Source organism: Salvia hispanica, chromosome 3 (genome assembly GCF_023119035.1).
Source record: "Salvia hispanica cultivar TCC Black 2014 chromosome 3, UniMelb_Shisp_WGS_1.0, whole genome shotgun sequence".
NCBI classification, from domain to species: Eukaryota; Viridiplantae; Streptophyta; class Magnoliopsida; order Lamiales; family Lamiaceae; genus Salvia; species Salvia hispanica.
In genome coordinates this window covers 27,722,421-27,742,248 of record NC_062967.1, presented here as the reverse complement: position 1 = coordinate 27,742,248, position 19,828 = coordinate 27,722,421, and the positions used below count along the sequence as shown (strand labels likewise).

The window sequence follows — 19,828 nt, the reverse complement described above, 5'->3', positions numbered from 1 at the left end:
GGAAATTGGTAGCTATGTCAATTTCTTTACTGATCTGATTTTTTAAATAGGATGAAGGGAGTAGTTTCTAGACAATATTAGTGTAGCCTCCTTATTATCTGGACAATATTAGCTGCTGACATTATCCATCTTTGTCTTTATAAAAGCAACACAGAAAATCAAATTTAAAGTTCTTCACATCTCAAAAATGGCGTTTCATATGCAGCTATCATCTTCATCTCTCAAACTCCCTCTCTCCACAAACCCAATCAATCCATCACTTTCCCCACACCCACAGTCACTACAGCTACCTTCATTGGCTTCTTCTTCTTCTTCTTCTTCCCTTGGCTCCAAATCTTGGAATTTCTTCCTCTCCGGCACTCTCTCTCTTGCTCTTTCTCTCTCCGGTCAGTTACCCATTTCTCCAAAGGTTTTGGGATTTTTAATTCCTAATTTTACAATATTTGATTCTTGAAGTTCATTTGCAACATCTCAAGTTAGATTCTTGAAGTATTCAAATTGATGGCTTTAATGTTTTGAGCTATATTCTTGCATAAATACGACGTGGGGTTGATTCTTTTCCCTTGAATTTGTATAAAGTTTCTTACTTTCTGAATAATATGATCATTTATTTACTAGCTTACCTCAATTGAATAGTTCATTTGCAACATCTCAAGTTTGAATTTTGAATTGTTGGAATGGATGGCTTTAATGTTTTGAGCTAGATTCTTGCCTAAATACGATGTGGGCTTGATTCTTTTAACTTTAATTTGCATAAAGTTTCTTACTTTCGGAATATTATGATCATTTATTTGCTAATTTTGGTCAATTGAATGGTGATTAATGAAGTTTAGAGCTGCAATTTGCAGGAGTGGGATCTGCTGAAGGGAAAGTTGGGGTAAACAAGCCAGAGTTGCTACCTAAAGAGTTCACTACTGTAATTGATGTTGCAGGTTTCCTCTCCGATGGCCAGGTTTGCTTTCTTTTTATCTCGAGTAGTCTTGCTTCGGATGCATTGAATTTCCTGTTCATGTCAAGTTTGAAGCCCGCCCATATGGCCAATCTTGGCCAGAGCTTTCTTGAGAAAACCATTTTAGTTTGATTGGAGATTTATGGTTTTGTTGATGTGTTTTAAGCTGATGGAAATGTGTTTTGCCGGGGAATAACCGTAGGGATTGTTTGCTAGCTAGCATCGGGAGCTTATATGTGATGGTGTAGTGACTGTAGGAAATGGCTCGTGTTTCTTCTAGTAGGCGTGCTGGAAAATGTATCAAAGTGTTGTATTCATACGATCATACGAAGGATTAATGATTTGGTTGATGTGTTTTGGATGGTGATAGAAATGTGTTTAGCCGGTGAATCATTGTAGGGCCGGGTTGTTGCTAGCTAGTAACGTGAGCGGATGTTGTACGTGATGGTCTAGCCAATAGAGGAAATGGCGCGTGTTTTCTGATCGTAGGCGTGTTAAAAAATGTATTGTAGCGTTGTATTGCTAAGGATGTAAGTTCAAATGTGGCTTTGTTAACGCTTCGGCAGGAAAAGAGGATTTCGCAGGAGATAGCCGCCCTTGAAAAGGACACGGGATACAAGTTGAGAGTTTTGGCGCAGAATTATCCCGATACACCCGGTATGGCTGCCAACGGGTGCACTCAGCTAGCTAACTTCTTCGTCGTTAAAAATCTAACATCAAGGATTTCTCTTTGTTAGGACTAGCAATCAAGGATTTCTGGAAAGTGGACGATAACACAGTCGTGTTTGTCGCTGATCCGACATTCGGTATCTATCTAAAACAAGCTTAGTTTTTTTCTATTGCGGCTGGCTAGTGTTTTATATCTACACATTGCTTGTAACTAGGAAACATACTCAACTTCAACGTTGGCGCTTCCATTGATTTCGACGTGCCACGTAGCTTTTGGAGCCGGCTAGCAGGGAAATATGGAAACATGTTTTATTGGAAGGAAAAGGTTAGATTGTTAGCGTTACTACTTACACTTTCCATATTTTTACGAGAGTGATACTGACATACGATCTTTGTGTTTTGAAGGGAGAAGATGCAGCTATTGAATCGGCGGTCATGGCCATATCGACGTGCCTTAGAGAACCAGCGGGCGCCAATAGTTGCTCGGAGGTAAAATAAATTCCGTTGTACCAGAAAATCTATAGAGGGAATCGCCACGGCCTCTTTTCATGCAAGAACGAAGATTTCGTATGGCAATGTACAACAGTCATCGTCATCGTCATCGTCATCGTCATCGTCGTGTCTAACCTATGACTACATCTATGTATAATATGAACCAGAACAAACATTAGTATATGTATATGATTACAGCAATATTTAGCGCAATTGTATAGCCGTACAAAAAATTCACCATAGCCGCAGGCTCGCAGCAGACACTCCCTCCCTCCGAAATAACCAAGACGTTTTTTTTTGAAACAGGATTTCAAAAACAAAATTTAGTATAGTAATTTAAATAAAAAGAGAATAAAGGCATTAGAGATAATAAAGTGAAATAGTTTAAAAGAAAATAAAGCAGAAGATAGACAAGCAAGAGTAAATGTTACATGTATTTTGAAAAAAAAAAGGTTTACTCAGTTTAAGTGAGATGTTCCAAAAAGTAATAAGAGTTGCTAAGAGCATCCACTGTAGACAGGACTGACTAAAAACACCTTCTGCCACATCACTAGGACTAGCCGACGCCCTAACCAATAAAACAAATGAACAAATACGATTAATTCATTTTGATTGTTGGTGTTCATCAAATATTTAAAAAATGAAGTGCAATGAGTTGTAAATATAGAGTATAAATAATTTTTTTAAAAAAATAGTAATAAAAATAAAATAAAATTGGCTAGCTGATCGGTTTCCGTGGATGAGAGCTCGTCCTACTTCGGGACATCCGTCGCGTTAGCCTAACGCAATAGTGGACGTCCCCACGCCTTAAACGCTAGTCCGTGCTCTAGTCCGCTATTGCTGATGCTCTTATAATTTGATGGAAGAAGTATTATATGATTTTAATTCTTCAACCCAAACGGAAACTTAATTAGCTTTGGTAAATAGTACTCCCTCCGTCCCAAGATAAGTGACCTACTTCTTTTGGGCACGGGATTTAAGGAATGGTATTTAAATAAGTTAAAGTGGAGAGAGTAAAGTATGAGAGAGAGAAAAGTAGAGGAGAGAAGAGAGAATAAAGTAGGTGGAGAATAAAGTAAGAGAGATGACTTTTTGCTAAAAATGGAAATAAGTCACTTATAGTGGGACATCCCAAAAAGGAATACGAGTCACTTATCTTGGAACGGAGGGAGTAATTATTTTGTGTATTCATATTTGTATTTAAATATTCCTAGTGATTAAATATTAAATACTTAAAATTAAAAACCCTGAACACTATCAGACTTGTGCTTTTCATGCCACTTCAACTTGCGTTTCTAATTTCATCCTTGTTTAGTTGGGAGGGGATAAATGCGTAACTAATTGCTTCATGCCAAAATTATCTATCCACAAATCATTATGTGATTGTTAAAAGGGAAGAACTAAATCTGCTGTCAAAATTGCATAAAACATCAGTATTTTTAATAAGTTAAGTCACTTACTTGTGTTTAGGAGGAAGAAATCAATCAATTTTGATTCAACTACAGATTTATCTTGTATTTATAATAATCATCCATGAATTAAAAGCTGAAACTGATTTATGTTTGTAATGTTTTTTATTACTATTTTTTTCGGTTTTTACGATTTTAGTTTTTTGAACTCTCATTACAATTGTAGGGTTTTAGAAGATGAGGAAGCTAAAGTTTCATGAGAAGAAACTGCTAAAAAAGGTTAACTTTTTAGAATGGAAGAGAGAAGGTGGGCAGAGGGAAAACCTAGTAATGCATCGCTATCACGTTACCGGTAGAGACGATTACAAAAAGTAATATTCAAGCATCATTTCTCATATTTCAGCTCAGGTAACAAATTTTTCCATAATTTTTTTTTTCTCTTTTTCTTTCAGGTATTCACGGTTGTGTAGAACAGTGCAGAGGCTGGTCAGCATACTTAAACAGATGGATGCGCGAGATCCTTATCGAATCGAGATGACTGATAACCTTCTTGAAAAACTGTCAGTATTTTTAATTGATCATTTGAGTTTATGCTGTTGTAGAGGTTTTTCTTACTTTAAGATTTATGATATTAAAGTAAATTTATGTAATTAGAGTCTGAATTAAACTAGTAATTTGAGAGGAAACAACCAAAATTATTGGAGAGTATCCGGTTAATATGAGTGGAAGTGTGAAACAAGTTGAAGTCGCGGGCATTTCATTTGTTCTTCCTCTAGTTTGGCAAAAGAAGTTGTCTTTACTGAGAAATTTTGCTGATAGCTAATTGCATAGTAAAGTAAAGATGCTGATAGTGCATAGATGAAGTGCCTACGCGTTACTTTTGACATGCTCGCTTGTATGATTTTAGTAATTTACGAAAAATCATGATGCATGATTGCTTATTCTTCTGGTATATTGGAAGACTGCTCTGATCCATGATCCATCATGACTCTACATATCAAATATAGCTTGTGCTGTCGTTTAAGCAATGTAGCACTGAAGATCGGTTCAGTTTATGTTCTTATTTATTGGTATTTTGTTAATATAGGTACAACATTGGTGTTATTCCATCTCGTAAAAGTGAGCGCCTCTCTGTATCATCCTTTTGTCGGTAAGTGAGGTTGAAGATGCAACACATTTATGTGATGTTCCGTATCAATAAATTCTTGTAATATGTTTCACAATTTGAACCTTGTTTCTTTGATGGTTAATGATAGTAGTAAATTACAAATGATGGCCTTGGATTAGCACTAATGTTAACATGCTGAATCTACGAGTAGAAAGCTCTCGAAGGAAATATCGATAATTCTAACAGGGCTTTATTGGTTTCAGACGTAGGCTTGGCTCTGTGTTGGTGAGATTGAAGTTTGTTGTTCTGCTCTAGTTTTGTTGTTTTTGCTTACACTAAGCAGTTCCAATTAAAAGAAGCTTTATGTATTGATAGAAAGTGATGTTTTTTCACTTGTTTCTCTATCCACAGGTAATGGAAATAGTATTGATTTCCTTTTCCCCACCACAGTTAACTCTTTCACATGTTTTTTACATGCTAGTGATTGTCACACAGATTTCTTTACAAATAAAATAAATACTGTATATAATGGATAGAGATTTGCAAAAGGAAACAGGTAGAGATTTCCATAGGCTTAGAAGGATAGATTTTATCTTATCTCATATTTTACTACTTTCCACTCATAGGGTTACTCTTTGTCTTATCTCTTAGCTAACTCATATCTATGTTCAAATCAAATCATTAATTCAAAACCGATATATATTTATTTATCATTTTATCATGAGATTTTCACACCTTTTACCATTTCTTTTTGGATAATACCGGTCTTAGAAGAATGACTCAACTATGAAGACACTCCCCAAAATGGAAAAATGATTCAACTATAGTGAAACGGAGGGAATATTTTTTAAGGAAAATCTTCACTGGTTGGAATATGATTACAAGGAGAATCTATTTGTTTGCTGTTTTGATCTTGACACCGAGCTATTTACTGGTTTTTCTCTTCCGAATTATGGCGACGACAAATGTGGCAATTATCAATTATCGTTTATGTATTTTTTACGGTAAGTTATGTTTCTACCATCTCTTAGAGAATTGTGATGTTATTATCTGGTGGATGACAAATTATGGAGATGAGAATTCTTGGACAAGGGTTTATAACTTAACCGGTGGATCATATATGTATGGATTTGTTTTTCCACTCAAAATGTTGGCAAGTGGTTACTTGTTATTCATAATGGACGTCTATGCGAAGCTATTTCTCTACGCACTAAAGGTCCTTTAGAACCTATTGAATGGCATGGTATTCTTCAACTACCTATATCTTATTATTCCAAAATCACTAATTTATTCCAATTTTTCTTTCAATCAAGACTATGGGAATTCACAATTAGTCTTTTAAGTTTTTAGTAGGTAAACATGATTTAGTTTCTTGTAGGGGTATTATCTTTTCATTTTTAATGTATGTTTATTTTAATTTTTGATAATAAAATATTGATGAAAAAACTTATAATCTGGCCTATTATATCATAATTTATCATGGGAAAACATAACTTGAAAAAGATCAAATTTTACAACTTTTCTTACCTATACATATATAAAAGAGATGTTTTGGATTATTTACAAATCTGCATTTTTAGGTTAAAAATTATAATTTTATTAAAGTTACTTTTTGTTAACAAGTTTGTTATCTTAATCGGTAGTTTAAGAAAATTAAATACCAATCAATTTAAAGAATAATATATACTTATGAATTATGAAAAACAATATCAATATACTCCATCTAGTTAGCAAAATCAATAAATACATAAGAAATATCAATATACTCATTTTTTCTTTTCCTCTCTCTTACTTTACTAATTTTACATTAAAATCCGTACCGTTTCAAATGTTTCTATTTTTTTAATACAAAGGGAGTATAAGCATAGTGAGTATCAGTTAATTAGGGATCCCAAAATTATTGGAATAATTATTTTTAGTTTCAGCAAAGTTCTACAAAAGTTAAGAATTAATGTTTTATATTTTCAAAAAAAATTATATTTATGGTTTTTCTATTTTTGGTGATGGTGTATCACTATTGAACTTATATATTCTTAATTTTTTTTTTGCGTGGTTACAATTTTTGTGTTTAAGTATCCAAAATATTTTAATTAATATTCATGATTTTATTTTATTAAATATATTTTTATTTTATGTTTTCAGTGCATAATTATTTTTGATATTATATACTATATTTTTGAAGAAAATACAATGTGCCATGGGTGAGACACTAGTTATTGATAAACGAACACATCTTCATTCTTCAAACACGAGCTCCCCACATTAAATACTCATTTCTTCACACTAATTACAGAATATCAAACTAGTGGCAAAGTCAGAATTTTTATACTGAGGGGCCCAAATATTTGTTCATGTTTGTGGATATTTTTGATGTCGTCATTATTAGAAGTATCTCCGACCTGAGATAAAGGGATAATAAGAGAGAAATATTTATTTCTTTTTTCTACTTACTAAATAAGTACTCCCTCCGTCCCACAATAATTGTCACTCTAACCATCCACAACGCTATATCTTATCCATCTCTTAACCCCCTCATCTATTCACTATTCATGGGGACTGTACTTTTCACTTCATCTCTTAACTAAGAGATAACACCTATATCCCTCCATCTCTTAACCATCTCATCTCTTAACTATTCATTCAATTTCATTTTTTATTTTTTTTCAACAAATCCAATTAATAAAAAAATACACTTCATTAAATAAAATAAAATTACAATTTAAAATTCTAAAATTATAAAAAACACATAAATAAAATCCTAAAAAAATAAAAACACATAATTAAAATCACAAAATCATAATTAAAATAAAATTACAATTTGTGGGAATGATTTAGTATTTATAGAAGTGATTGGAGGCTTTTAAAAAATTGAAAAAAATTACAAATTTGAAAAAAAAGGCTATAAACGGCTAGTTTGTTGAGGGATGGATGTGTTAAAATTCTTTTCATATGCAATCCAATGACTCATGAATATGCTGAGCTTCCTCGACTGCCTGCCCGTGCTTGCTTTTATGGATTTGGAGTGAGTAAATTAACCGGGCAATATAAGATTTTGTGTGCTGATCAATTTAGGTCCTATTATATATACACTCTACGTGAAGAAGCTCTGTGGAGAACCGTGCAATAAAGTGCCAAGTGATTATGCTGTATTTATTAATGGAAATCTTCATTGGTTGGAATATGATTTCAAGATGATTCTATTTGTTTGTTGCTTTGAACTTGATACTGAGCTATTTACCAGGTTTTCTCTTCCGAATTATAGAGGCCGCAAATATGGCAATTATCAACTATGCATTTTGGAGGGTAAGCTATGCTTCTGTGATATCTTAGAGAGTGCTCACGATTTTATTTGGTGGATGGACAACTATGGTGACGAGAGTTCTTGGATGAGGGTATATACCTTCTTCTCTGGACTAGATATATATGGATGTCTTTATCCATACAAAATGTTTGCGAATGGTGATTTGTACTTCATAATGAATGTCTCTGAAAAGCTATTTCTCCACCTCAAAAAATATGAAGGTCCTTTGAAACCTTTTCAAAATCGTGGTATTCTTTATCGACCTACATCTTATTATTCCAACATTGCCAATTATACCCCAAGTTTTCTTTTGCTCAAAACTATGGGAATTCACAATGTTTAGTCTTTAATTTCAAAGTACACAAGCATGATTCTTTGTTTTGCTCGTAGTTTCTTGTACTATCTTTTCACTTTTAATATGTTATGTTATATTAATTCTGATGATAAAGAAAAAGTATGATGAAATAAATATGATAGGAAAAAGGTATGTGTGTGTATAATTTAGGTACAATTTGCACCATCAATTCCATATTTTATATATTATTCATTTATAATTATGTTGGACTCAAATCTTGCTTGTCGTTTTTAGATCAGTTATCTGAATGAGTTGACAAATAAATATGATAGGAAAAAGGTATGCGTATGTATAAATGTCATTCAATAAATGCCCAATTTCGATTACTATAGTATTCGCCATTTAATTTTTATTATGTGTTACTACTATATAACACCTTGTTTTTTAATCTAGTTATGCGTCAAAGCTTTCGCGTACGTAGATTTTATAACTAAGTTATTCAAATGTACGTATAAAAGAGTCAAATTACAATTGTTTATGTAAGAGGATTTCTAATGAAGAATACATGATCCGATTTTCATATATTCAACTTGATTATTTTTTATTCAAATTTTCTCTTAAATTATTTGTTAAAATTTCTTGAAAAATTAAGGGTAAAGCAAGCTGCGCGGAACTTAGATTTACTCATATGTTGTTTGGTGAGTATACTACATAAAGTTATGTATAAATATAAGTGTTACCTTAAATATTTCCGTATGGAGAAATTAATTTTCAAAATCAAATGTTCATACATAACTTCTTCTCTTGGAGCATATTAAAGGCCTCGTTTTTCCATATTTACATAAGCCTCAAGAATATTTTGAGGTTAGAAACTAAAAAGAAGAAAATAAATTAAACATTGTATAAAAATAAATGTCTATATCTATTTATTCCCTTCACGCCTTACTTTGAAGAACAGACACGAGGTGAGAATATCCGCAGGGGATAGCGAGGATCCCGGTCTGTTTGAAACCAAACTCTCGCTCCGCCTGCTCCAACAGCTTGAGAAACCCCGGATGGGCCAAGTAGCTCATCTTCAACACGAACCGCCTCAGCTCGCCACCTTCAACCGCGTACACGACGAAATGCCCCTTCTTCACATCCTGCGGCACTCCACCGAGCAAACAGGCTTCATCGTCCTCCATTGCACGATCATATTCAAACCCGCACCTAGCCCACAATGCGAGCATCTTTGCAGCAAGCTTATGGATAAGGAAACCTCGGCTCATCCTATACTCTACAGAGATAGCTAGATGAGGCATATATGCTTAGCAGCGAAACCATAACACTTTTATAGACAGTGAAGGGAACAAAAGTGCAGGTCAGCATATGGAGAGGCTATGTAAAATCACTTTCGGACACTTGTATCCGAACAGTACGAGTAAGGACAGTTTCCAACCGTATACACTCATGTGGGGTGGGACCTTCGAACGATAATTAATTACGATGTTTCTATCCTGTCTGCGGTGATGCTATGTGAAGATGGTTATGGCCAAATGCATTAGGAGATCAACTGCCTTATTCTCATATATAGTAAGTTGGAAAAAATGGTAGGTTGGTTTTAAGTTTTAACGTGCTCGCATATTTGCTATGTGATTTGGTTTGAGAAGCAAAGCCGGTAACTCTCACTGCTTAAAAAAGGGGGCCTAATGCTGAAGTGTCATGTGTTAAGGCATTGGTAGTAAGGTAGCAGAGTGTTTTCATGTGTTTGGATTTGTGTTCTATTTTGGGAATGTAGGTATTTAGTGTGTTTTGGTAAGGATAAGTGTGGGGTTTCCTACACAAGTTAGGAAAGGATAGGGTATTCTAGGCGCGAAGTAACATGCTAAAGATGGGAGGGCTATCGAGGAGTAAAACGATAAGAACTACTCCGTCCGTCCCATTTAAGATTGTCGCGATATGGGGTTTTAGGTGGATGTATTTAAGGTCCATTTGGTATATATGTTTCACTAGGATAACGATAGTTAATAACTCTACATGATAAATTATCTCTTGGCTCATGTTACTTTTTTAATCTGCCTTGTTTTTTCATATTTTGATGTGTTAATTTTATTACCTTCGAAGTTTTCACCCTTCTCATTTTATTGAGATTTATTAGCGGTTGTACGGTTATAGCTTAAACTTTAAAATAAACTAAACAACATAGAATTAAAATATTGAGTGAAATACTCACTTATGTAGTTATGTTAGCGGAGGTAGTTATAAATATTTTAAGTTGCTAATTCTGCTAATTCATCAACGCAATGTATTAAAAATGTCAACATGATATATTGAAATGTCAATAAAATTAGGCGTTGACATTTTAATATCATCGTATTGACATTTTTAATACAATGCGCTGATGAGTTAGCAGAATTAGCAACTTATAAAATGTAGCAATTGATCACACCCCTATGTTAGCTTATTTATATAAAAATAAATAATTTATCTTATTCATTAAATAAAATATTTTTTCACAAAAAATTAAATAACTTATCTTATTTATTAAATAAAATATTCATTCACAGAAATTTAAATAACTTATTTTATTTATTAAATGAAATACTCTGTTTCATTTATATAGTTGGATGTTTTAATGAAAAAAGAAAAAAAAAGACAAATTTCATTCGACTTATGGCAAGATTGCATCTTTGTTTAGACAAATTAAAAAGTACTCCTACTTAAAGTTTGAATGCCGACAAAAGGAGTAATGTGCATTGAATTTAAATTATATATACAAAGATGGATGTAGAGAGATTGAGAAATAAATCTTGATATTGTAGGGCTTCTTTTTAGCCCCACTCAAAAAAGGTAGCCAAATCCATAAAACTTCAACTAACTACATGTAATAGGGTTGCTTATTTCATTGGTTTAGTTATTGGATCGCATATCAGCCATCTTGAAAAACGTGAGCAAACCGGTTTGACAATCGGTTAACAAAATAACCGTTGAAAATACGTGCCAGTTTTGTTAACCGAATTGCATAATTTTCAAGAACCTTGACCAAAATGTATGTCAATTCAGTTAACCGAATAACTATCTAAAAATATGCGCCTAGTAGGATTTGAACCGAACCTTGATCAATGGATAATATTTGAACAATTTATATGTCCGAACTGCATATAAGCTATTTTAAGACCTATGCTATGACCAAACCGATTCAATAATTCGATTAACAAAAAGATTTAACAGTTAACCGGACCACATATAGCCCCTCTTAAAGAATTGTGACCAGACTAGTTCGCAATTCGATTAAACAATTAACCATTGGTTTAACCATTAATCAATAAATCATATAATAAAATACTATGTCAACACACAAGCTCTTTTTTTTTTTAACATTTTATGCACATTAAATGAGTACTCAAATTTTTAGTCATGACATATGATGAACTTTAAATGTTTAAAATCAGTTTTTCGGATTACAATCGATTGGTCATTTAAAACCGAAAACCAAACAGCTCTGTAAGAAGTGGAAATAGACGGTTATCGGGATGAACCAAATTAGCAAGCCCTAAACCAATCCACATCATCATCATCTCCAAAACAAGACTACTAGTAATCTAGTAGATGGATTAGCATTTAGCAGCACTAGTTCAAGCAACTCCTCAAAGCATTATTACATGTATACATAAATAACCTTCACACATTTCATCAAACAGTTGGTTTGCGCTCAAAAGTCGCTCCGGGATCATCGCTGCAGGGGGAGACATGGAAGCCGGTCACCATAGCATCAGGCGGCCCTCTCCTGCAGCGCTGCTCCATCTCCTCGACCTTATCCGCGCTACCAGAGAAGACGGCCTCCACCGCCCCGTCCCTCCGGTTCCGCACCCACCCCTTCAGCCCCAATTCCCTTGCGTTTTCGACCGTCCAGTTCCGGTACAACACCCCCTGCACCCTCCCCTTCACCACCACCTTCACCTGTTTCAATCAAAAACTCTAAATTGAAGAACAATCACTCAAACTGAATTGCTATAACAGAATTTTGGAATTAAATGAAACAAAATTTTGAAATATTTCAATCAAAAACCCTAAATTGAAGAACAATCACTCAAATTGAATTGCTATAAACAGAATTTTGAACTAGAACACCTCTGCATCCTCCCCTTCACCTATATCAATCAAAAAACCCTAAATTGAAGAACATTTCACACAAATTGAATCGCTGTAAACAAAATTTGAAATAGAAGACCACAAGTTTCACCTATTTCAATCAAAACCCCTAAATTGAAGAGCATTCGCAGAGTGTGCTTACGGATTTATCGGAGGAATTCACGGCGGACATAGGAGGGGGAGGAGGATAAGGAAGAGAATGGAGAGGGCGAAGAAGAAGAGGAAGCTGGAGGAATGGTCTGGTTGTGGTGTGAATGTGGAATTTGAAGATGGAAGCCGCCATTAGCGTTTCAGTTTGAAGCTGGAGAATATTTTTTTGTGGACCGAGAAGAAAAGAGCCTTTTCAGACTACGGATTGGGCCTCCCGTGGTCCATGCCATATGGAATTAGCTAATCCGACGGACCAAGACTGCCACGTGCAATCGGTCCTTTGGAAATTTCAAATTTTTATATTTTCACTTTTTCATATTTTTGTTTTTTGTGGCCTGCCCTCATATGTGGTATTTTACTTGGATCGTTCCACACAAATCCCACAACCAAACAAACACCTTATCAAATGCGATTATGATTTTGTTGAATGGCTTGCTAAAACCAAAACTGTTAATAATATTTTATCATCCCGCAAGTTCACTCCTCATCCATACACGGTACATTGCGGGAGACCCAAGTGGCTGCAAACTACGAATAGAAGTCCCGTTTTTCTATTTTGGTCCGTCCACGAATGAGAGTCCCGGTTCATAATTACTATAAATGGTAATGAGACTTCACATTCCACTAACTCATTCCACTCATATATCATTTAAAACTAATATATACAAGTGAGTCTCATATTCTACTAACTTTCTTCCACCCACTTTTCTTAATACTCCATCTGTCCCGCTTTAAGAGTCCCAGTTGGGATAAATTAATAAAAAATGCCTACAAAGTGTTAAAAGTGGATCCCAACATCCACTACAACTAATAAAAAAGTGTTAAAAGTGCGTCTCAACATCCACTATAACATTTATTTATTGGACACTCAATTAAAAGTGGGTCCCAACATCCACTACAATATTTATTTATTACACACTCAAACACTTTTTTCTTAAAACATGTGCCCGACTCAACCTGGACTCCTAAAGCGGGACGGAGAGAGTATTTCTTAAAACCCGTGTCAGATAGAAATGAGACTCATATTCGTGAACAGAGGGAGCAGTATATATTAGGCGAAGAATTCATTTGAAAAGTTCGAATGTTTGATAGGAGTATATTTTAGCTAATAACAATATTTAGGATTTTTTGGGTTAACCTAATTTTTGGTCTTTAGGTTGTGGATATTTAGGATTTGGGATGAAAACTGATGTACCATATGAATGGTACTCCAATTTGTGGCATTTCTTATGAATGACTTGGAAAAATACACGCTAAATAGAGTATGATATAAATTTTAATAAAAATAGTTGATGTATTGGAGTATAATATAAATATTACTAATAAAAGTAGTTGATGTATTGTAAGTGGAGAAAACATTCTATGAAACATTAGTAGTAATACTAATCATGAATAAAATAAGGGAAGGTGTTAATAATCCGAATAAAAATACATTGATAATTTGATTTTTACAAATAGTTTATGTAGTCCTTAAATAACAATATGCTGAGAAACGAAATTTACTATTGAAATTGAAGTATCTTAAACAAAGAGTGTGTCTTAAATCATTTGTTCGACCAATTTTGCTTTATAGATAATATGGGCCCACTACATACTTGATAGACCCATTTTATACTAATGGGCCTTGTTGTGCTTTGACAGTCCTACAAAGTCTCCCATCCGGCCCAATGTCCACTCTCACAATTCCTTGAATTATTTATCTGTTAAATGAGAAAAAATAAACACTTTTTTATAGATTTTGTCATTTTGAATATCCAGTGACAAATTTTAATTTGTAATTTAGTCTCACATCTCACTTCAGTATAAAGTATGATATTATTTGATTGTAATTTATTTTGTTCAATTCTTTCATTCATTTACCAATCTTCACTTTCAATAATATGATAGTCATTCAAAAGGATTTTTTCTTTATTCCATGATCACGATGATCAGCGCATTCATATTTTGAATTACTTCTTTTTTAAATAGGTCAATAATAATTATTTATCTATTAATTGCTCTAAATATTATTAGTAATATATTTTATAAGCAAATACACACATTTAAAGACCTGTTTAATTATAACTTAAAACCTTTGCACTTGTACATTAAACACTCTAGTACTAGATCAACTCACCATCGGTATTAACTATATGTAGCACTGGCAATTTTTAGCACGACATGATAACACGACACGAACCCGCATGAAATTAGTGAGTATGTGTCAAAGCTTATTGGGTTCGTGTCCTTATCGTGTCGACACAATAAGGACACGGAAACTTTGCGTCGTGTTCGCGTTCGTGGTACACGTTATGAAATAATATTATTATTTTTATATATTTTAAAATTAAAATTTAAAATTTGATATTAGAAATAATATTTATATATTATAATATTATTATTATTATAGTGTCGTTATTGTGTCGTGTCATATATGTGTTGTTATCGTGTCATTTTGACCCGAAGTGGTTCGTGTCATTAATGGGTTCGTGTTGTGTTCGAGTTTGAGGGTAGTGGATCGTGTTCGTGTTTGGAGTGTTTTTATTGGGTCGTGTTCGTGTTTGTTGTTATCGTGTCGTGTCGTTATCGTGTCGACACAATAACGACACAACACGCCCGATTTGCCATCCCTAACTATAGGTAACATGTAAAAAGGGAAATTTGTTTTATTTCAAAGAAAAATATTATGAACAATATTAAATTTCATAGGCCATTAAATGTGTTAATAGTAGTGCACATATGTAGGGTTCGAAGTTAATACTAGCAATCAGCTAGTGATACAAGTCCCAATTTACAACCCTCTAGCAAGAGCAAATCTAAGCACACATTTCAACACATTTGTTGGCCTAGATATGGATAATATAGTAAGACAAAATATAATGTTTATTGCAACATCTATTTTTTTTTTTTTATTATAGATTCATTCATTGCCCCGACATAATATCCTATGGTTTCATCTTTTTAGCCTAAAATTATTAATCCAAATACATTGTCCCTATTAAATTCCCAACAATTATTTTATTTGGTTCTATTCTCATTTTGTATAGACACAGATCTGAGACAATTATTTAATGTACATACATGTCTTTTCAGACTCAACATCATCTATTTATCAATTGCAATGAGACTCAATATAATTCAGTAATTATTCAATAATTTTCTAAAATTTGCCACTCATAATGTTAAAGAAATATTTCGTAGTTTACAATTTGTAATCGACTTATAGATTTCGGTGTTAGATTTCAAATAAATTGGCTATAGTCTATAAGGTATATGCTATGTCATTCCTCATATCGCTCATTAATTAATATTTTCAAATACAATGACTATAAGATTTATGCTATGTCGTTCCTCATGTCGCTCATTAATTATTTCGTTTTGTTATATTTCTGTTGATTCTCATATTGTACTATCTAACCTCACTCACAATTATTATAAAATTAATATATAAATAAAATTTACTTTTAACAAACTTTTTTCCTATCAATTTTTCAATATTTGTAGTGTAGTGTATATGATTAAGATGACATGCTACATGTATTGGTTGATTTCATGTCTTTTCACAATATTACAGTCTATCAACTACCTAAAAACTCGTTAGTTCATTTCATTACTAATGAAAAATAAACATGTAGTACAAAGTTTTCAGGTAGAATAATCCGATAAGAGCATCTTCAACCATGTATATTAAACTCAAACTCATTTTAGTGTAAATGTCACGTCAAATATGATTTTACTCCAACCATTTACACTAAACTCAAACTTAAAAGTATATTCTCTATATTATGCCTTTTTACTCACAAAATTTGAAAAAATTTTAGATTTTGGTTTAGCGTAGACCTAAAGATAGACATTTTTTTTCTCCAAAAACAAAAATAGGATTGGTTTTTGAGTACTATTGGAGCTAAATACCTATCCTATTTTAAATTTTAGTATACCCTTAGAGATGTCTAACAAACAATATATAATCTGTTTAATTAAATACAAAGGTTGCAATGAAAATGGAACAATGACGAAAAGTGAATCCTGGTTGAACCGAAAAATTGAGTGTTATTCGAATTATAAATTTATAAAACAATTGCAGTGTTGCGTTCCCAGATGAAACAAAGAAACAAAATTTAGTATATTGATAAGTTCGAATTGTTATTAAAACATTGTTCTCTAATTCAAAAATAAGTCAGAATTGAGAAGGATCACGAAGAAGGCAGAAATAAAGTACTATATAAAATTGAAACATTTTACACAGACCTTGCACAAATAAGAGTACTTCAATTTTGAAAATTTCTGCTACATGTTGGACTACATCAAGAAAATTTTAGTACTGACTTTCTGAATTACCTGGCTTTAACCACCCATCTACATCATATTAATTGCACTCTACTTAAATACCGAGTTAAAAAAAATTGATTATAACCGACACAGATTTAATTCAATTAAATTATTAAAGTATTTTGGGGTTTTACAAAAAATAATCTTCATTTATAGTTTTTTTTTCTCAAATAAGGTAAACTGATAAGTGCATAACGAAGATTTGACTAGGGATGAGCTAGTATTTTCGTATGAGATTTTTATCCAATCCAAAATACCAAAATTTTATAACAAGAATCTGATCCGATTAAAATCTTATGGAGTACTAAAAAAGAATCTAATCTGATTCGTAGTGTTCAAAAATCCGAACGTTAAAATTCCAAAATATAAAATCAGTTCTGAAAAATCTAAACTTAGGGCATCCGCAATGGTGCGGACGCGGATGATGTATCGTCCGTCACTGCAGCATCGCGGACGATGGGTTAACCATCGTCCGCGCCCGATACATCGTCCGCGGAGGATACCCCATCGTCCGTCGCATCGTCCGCCACTGTGGACGACGCGGACGATGGGTCGGACGATGCTCACGCGTTTTGTTTTGTTTTTTTGATTTTTTTCCAAATTTTTTTCTTATTTAAACACTACAATTCTCTACCATTTCACACACTCCAATTTCACATCTCTTCAATTTCTCTTCAATTATTCTCTCTCATCGTCTCAAAAATGAATCCCGACGACTACGATTTGAGTACATCGGATGGCTGCAGACGGGCCTTGACTCGAGCTTTGTTCGATGCCGTTAATGAAGCCAAGGCGGAATGCTTGGCACAAATGCAGCGGGAGCAGGCGGCGGCGGCGGCGACGCGGGTCCCTCGCCCGATACGACGTCGGGCGTATGTCCCCCGCGAGCACGACGTAGCGCACGAACGTTTGTTCGCATATTATTTTGCCGAGAATCCAAGATGGAGCCCGAATGTTTTTCACCAACGTTTTAGAATGAGCCGAGATCTTTTTCTCCGCATTGTGCACACGTTGAGGGACGTGATGAGTACATCATATGGGGTACTACTTGGCCGATGGCATACACCACACCTGATTTTTTGAAGACGATCAGCTGCCTAATTGGTGAGAAGAGAGTCTTGTTTGCGGCAAAGTAGGAGTCCGCGCGGAAGGATGTGGAGCGGGCTTTTGGGGTGCTCCAATCGCGGTGGGCAATCGTGAAAGGTCCAGCGCGTTCAAGGAAGTCATCGCCGACGTCATGTATGCGTGCATCATCATGCATAACATGACAGTCGAACAAGAACGTGGACATTGTCACCGATTGGGTGGATGATGAAGCCGGATCTAGCTCCAGCACAGCGACCTCGCCTGTCACTCGAGGATTACCGATGGGCTTCGATGCGTTTCTACAGCGACAGGCCTCAATGCGCAGCCAACAAGACCATACTCAGCTCATGACCGACATGATTGAAGAAGTTTGGAACCGCAACCGCCGCCGTTGAGAAATTGTAGTTTTTTTATTTCGTATTGTAATGTTTTAATTTTAATGAAATGAAGTTTTTTTTCCAAATTTTGAAGTATTTAAATATTCAAATAATAGATAAAATGCTTAGGGCGGGCTATAGTCCGCCCCACTGCAGGGGGAATGAGAGGAGGATAAAATGCTGACGTGGCGGTGCATAGGGCATCGCTTAGGGCGTCCCACTGTGAATGCCCTTAGAAGTATCAAAATCTAATAGTACTATCAAAATGACAAAATCCATTAAGTACTACCAAATACCATCACAAACTGGTCAAATGCTTCCTCCATCCACCAAATATAATCTCATCTTTCTATTTTCGTCCACCTACCAAAATTAATTTCATACTAAAAATAAAAAGTTACTCCCTCCGCCTCCCATTAAAAGTAGCACTTTGACCAAGCACGAGTTTTAAAAAATGTAAAGAAAAGTTGGTTGAAAAAGTTAGTGCAATGCGAGACCACTTTTTTATATTGGTTTTATAATAAAATGTGAGTGAAATGAGTTATTGGACTGTGAGACCTACTTACCATTTATGGTAAAAATATAGTGCTACTCTTAATAAGGAAAGACCAAAATAGAAATTAGTAACTCTTATTCGGGAACGGAGGGACTACTTTCAATTTGTAATTCACTTTTTATATATTCTCCCCAACTTGATCATATCTTAATTCTCTTGCTCTTTATTATTTTGCCCACTTTTTATCTTCCTCTCTCACGATAATTTATCAATTTCATTTAAAAATTCATATAGTTCATCAATAAGATTATTTTTAATAACATGGGACTATGGAGTAGTAGTGAATGAATTAGGGCAACGTGGCAAAAATGGGAGTATAGGCACATAACCAGAGTCAAAGAAATATGCATGCTATCACGTGGTGAAGTCCAATCAAATCAATGGAGAACTAGGGTTAGCCGACATAACAAATTCGATATCAGATGAATCACACTGTTGAATCAGAGTGTTCATATTTGAGATTTGCTGGCAGTAGGCCACCACCATCCAACCAAAAGCTAATACCTATCTCTGCACCTTTCTACGCTCTTATCGAAACCCTAAGCATCTACCACCAAAATGTAGATGTCTTGTATTAACTCAGAATTTATGAATTTAATACTCGTAGCTCTAGCTAAAATAATACTCTCTCTATTTCATTGTAATAGAGTCATTTTGCTATAATTTTTAAAATGTTTCATGATAATAGAATCATTTTTCATTTTTAGTAAAAGTCAACACATTTTTCCACACATATTTTACTCTCTCTTACTTTTCTCTCTCTTCATCTCTCTACCTTTTTCATTTTCCAATTTTTTTCCTCTTTACTTAACTCACCTAACATAATTTTTCTTAATCTTCATGCCGAAAAGAAACGTCTACATTACTATGAAACGGAGGAGTAAATATCTGCATCCGCAAATAGAAGAAAACTACTCTTATACTCTTTTATATATGGTTGTTTTTTGAGTCAAAGAGAATAAAGTGAAAGAGATACAAGTATAGATGGTATTGTTTT

At 34.1% G+C, this 19,828-nt stretch overlaps 4 protein-coding genes across 4 annotated transcripts; 2 read left to right on the top strand and 2 right to left on the bottom strand.

The window, feature by feature from the left end:
- Nucleotides 1–123: 123 nt before the first annotated feature.
- On the top strand, nt 124–2,323 carry LOC125211848 (thylakoid lumenal 15.0 kDa protein 2, chloroplastic). The gene is made up of 6 exons (XM_048111789.1): nt 124–386; nt 849–952; nt 1,516–1,606; nt 1,687–1,755; nt 1,834–1,943; nt 2,024–2,323. The coding sequence occupies exons 1-6, from the start codon at nt 188–190 to the stop codon at nt 2,114–2,116; spliced, it is 666 nt and encodes a 221-aa protein (XP_047967746.1). The 5' UTR covers nt 124–187; the 3' UTR covers nt 2,117–2,323.
- Nucleotides 2,324–3,756: 1,433 nt separating this feature from the next.
- Nucleotides 3,757–4,942, top strand: LOC125209760 (U3 small nucleolar ribonucleoprotein protein IMP3-like). Its single transcript, XM_048109344.1, has 4 exons — nt 3,757–3,890; nt 3,972–4,079; nt 4,607–4,669; nt 4,891–4,942. The coding sequence occupies exons 1-4, from the start codon at nt 3,757–3,759 to the stop codon at nt 4,940–4,942; spliced, it is 357 nt and encodes a 118-aa protein (XP_047965301.1).
- A 4,029-nt stretch (nt 4,943–8,971) lies between these two features.
- Nucleotides 8,972–9,509, bottom strand: LOC125211324 (auxin-induced protein 6B-like). Its single transcript, XM_048111057.1, has one exon. The coding sequence runs from the start codon at nt 9,489–9,491 to the stop codon at nt 9,159–9,161; it is 333 nt and encodes a 110-aa protein (XP_047967014.1). The 5' UTR covers nt 9,492–9,509; the 3' UTR covers nt 8,972–9,158.
- Nucleotides 9,510–11,781: 2,272 nt separating this feature from the next.
- Nucleotides 11,782–12,710, bottom strand: LOC125212364 (acylphosphatase). The gene is made up of 2 exons (XM_048112508.1): nt 12,497–12,710; nt 11,782–12,162 (listed from the first exon to the last, which is right to left on the bottom strand). Exons 1-2 carry the CDS (start codon nt 12,635–12,637, stop codon nt 11,896–11,898), a joined length of 408 nt encoding a protein of 135 aa, XP_047968465.1. The 5' UTR covers nt 12,638–12,710; the 3' UTR covers nt 11,782–11,895.
- Between the last annotated feature and the right edge of the window lie 7,118 nt (nt 12,711–19,828).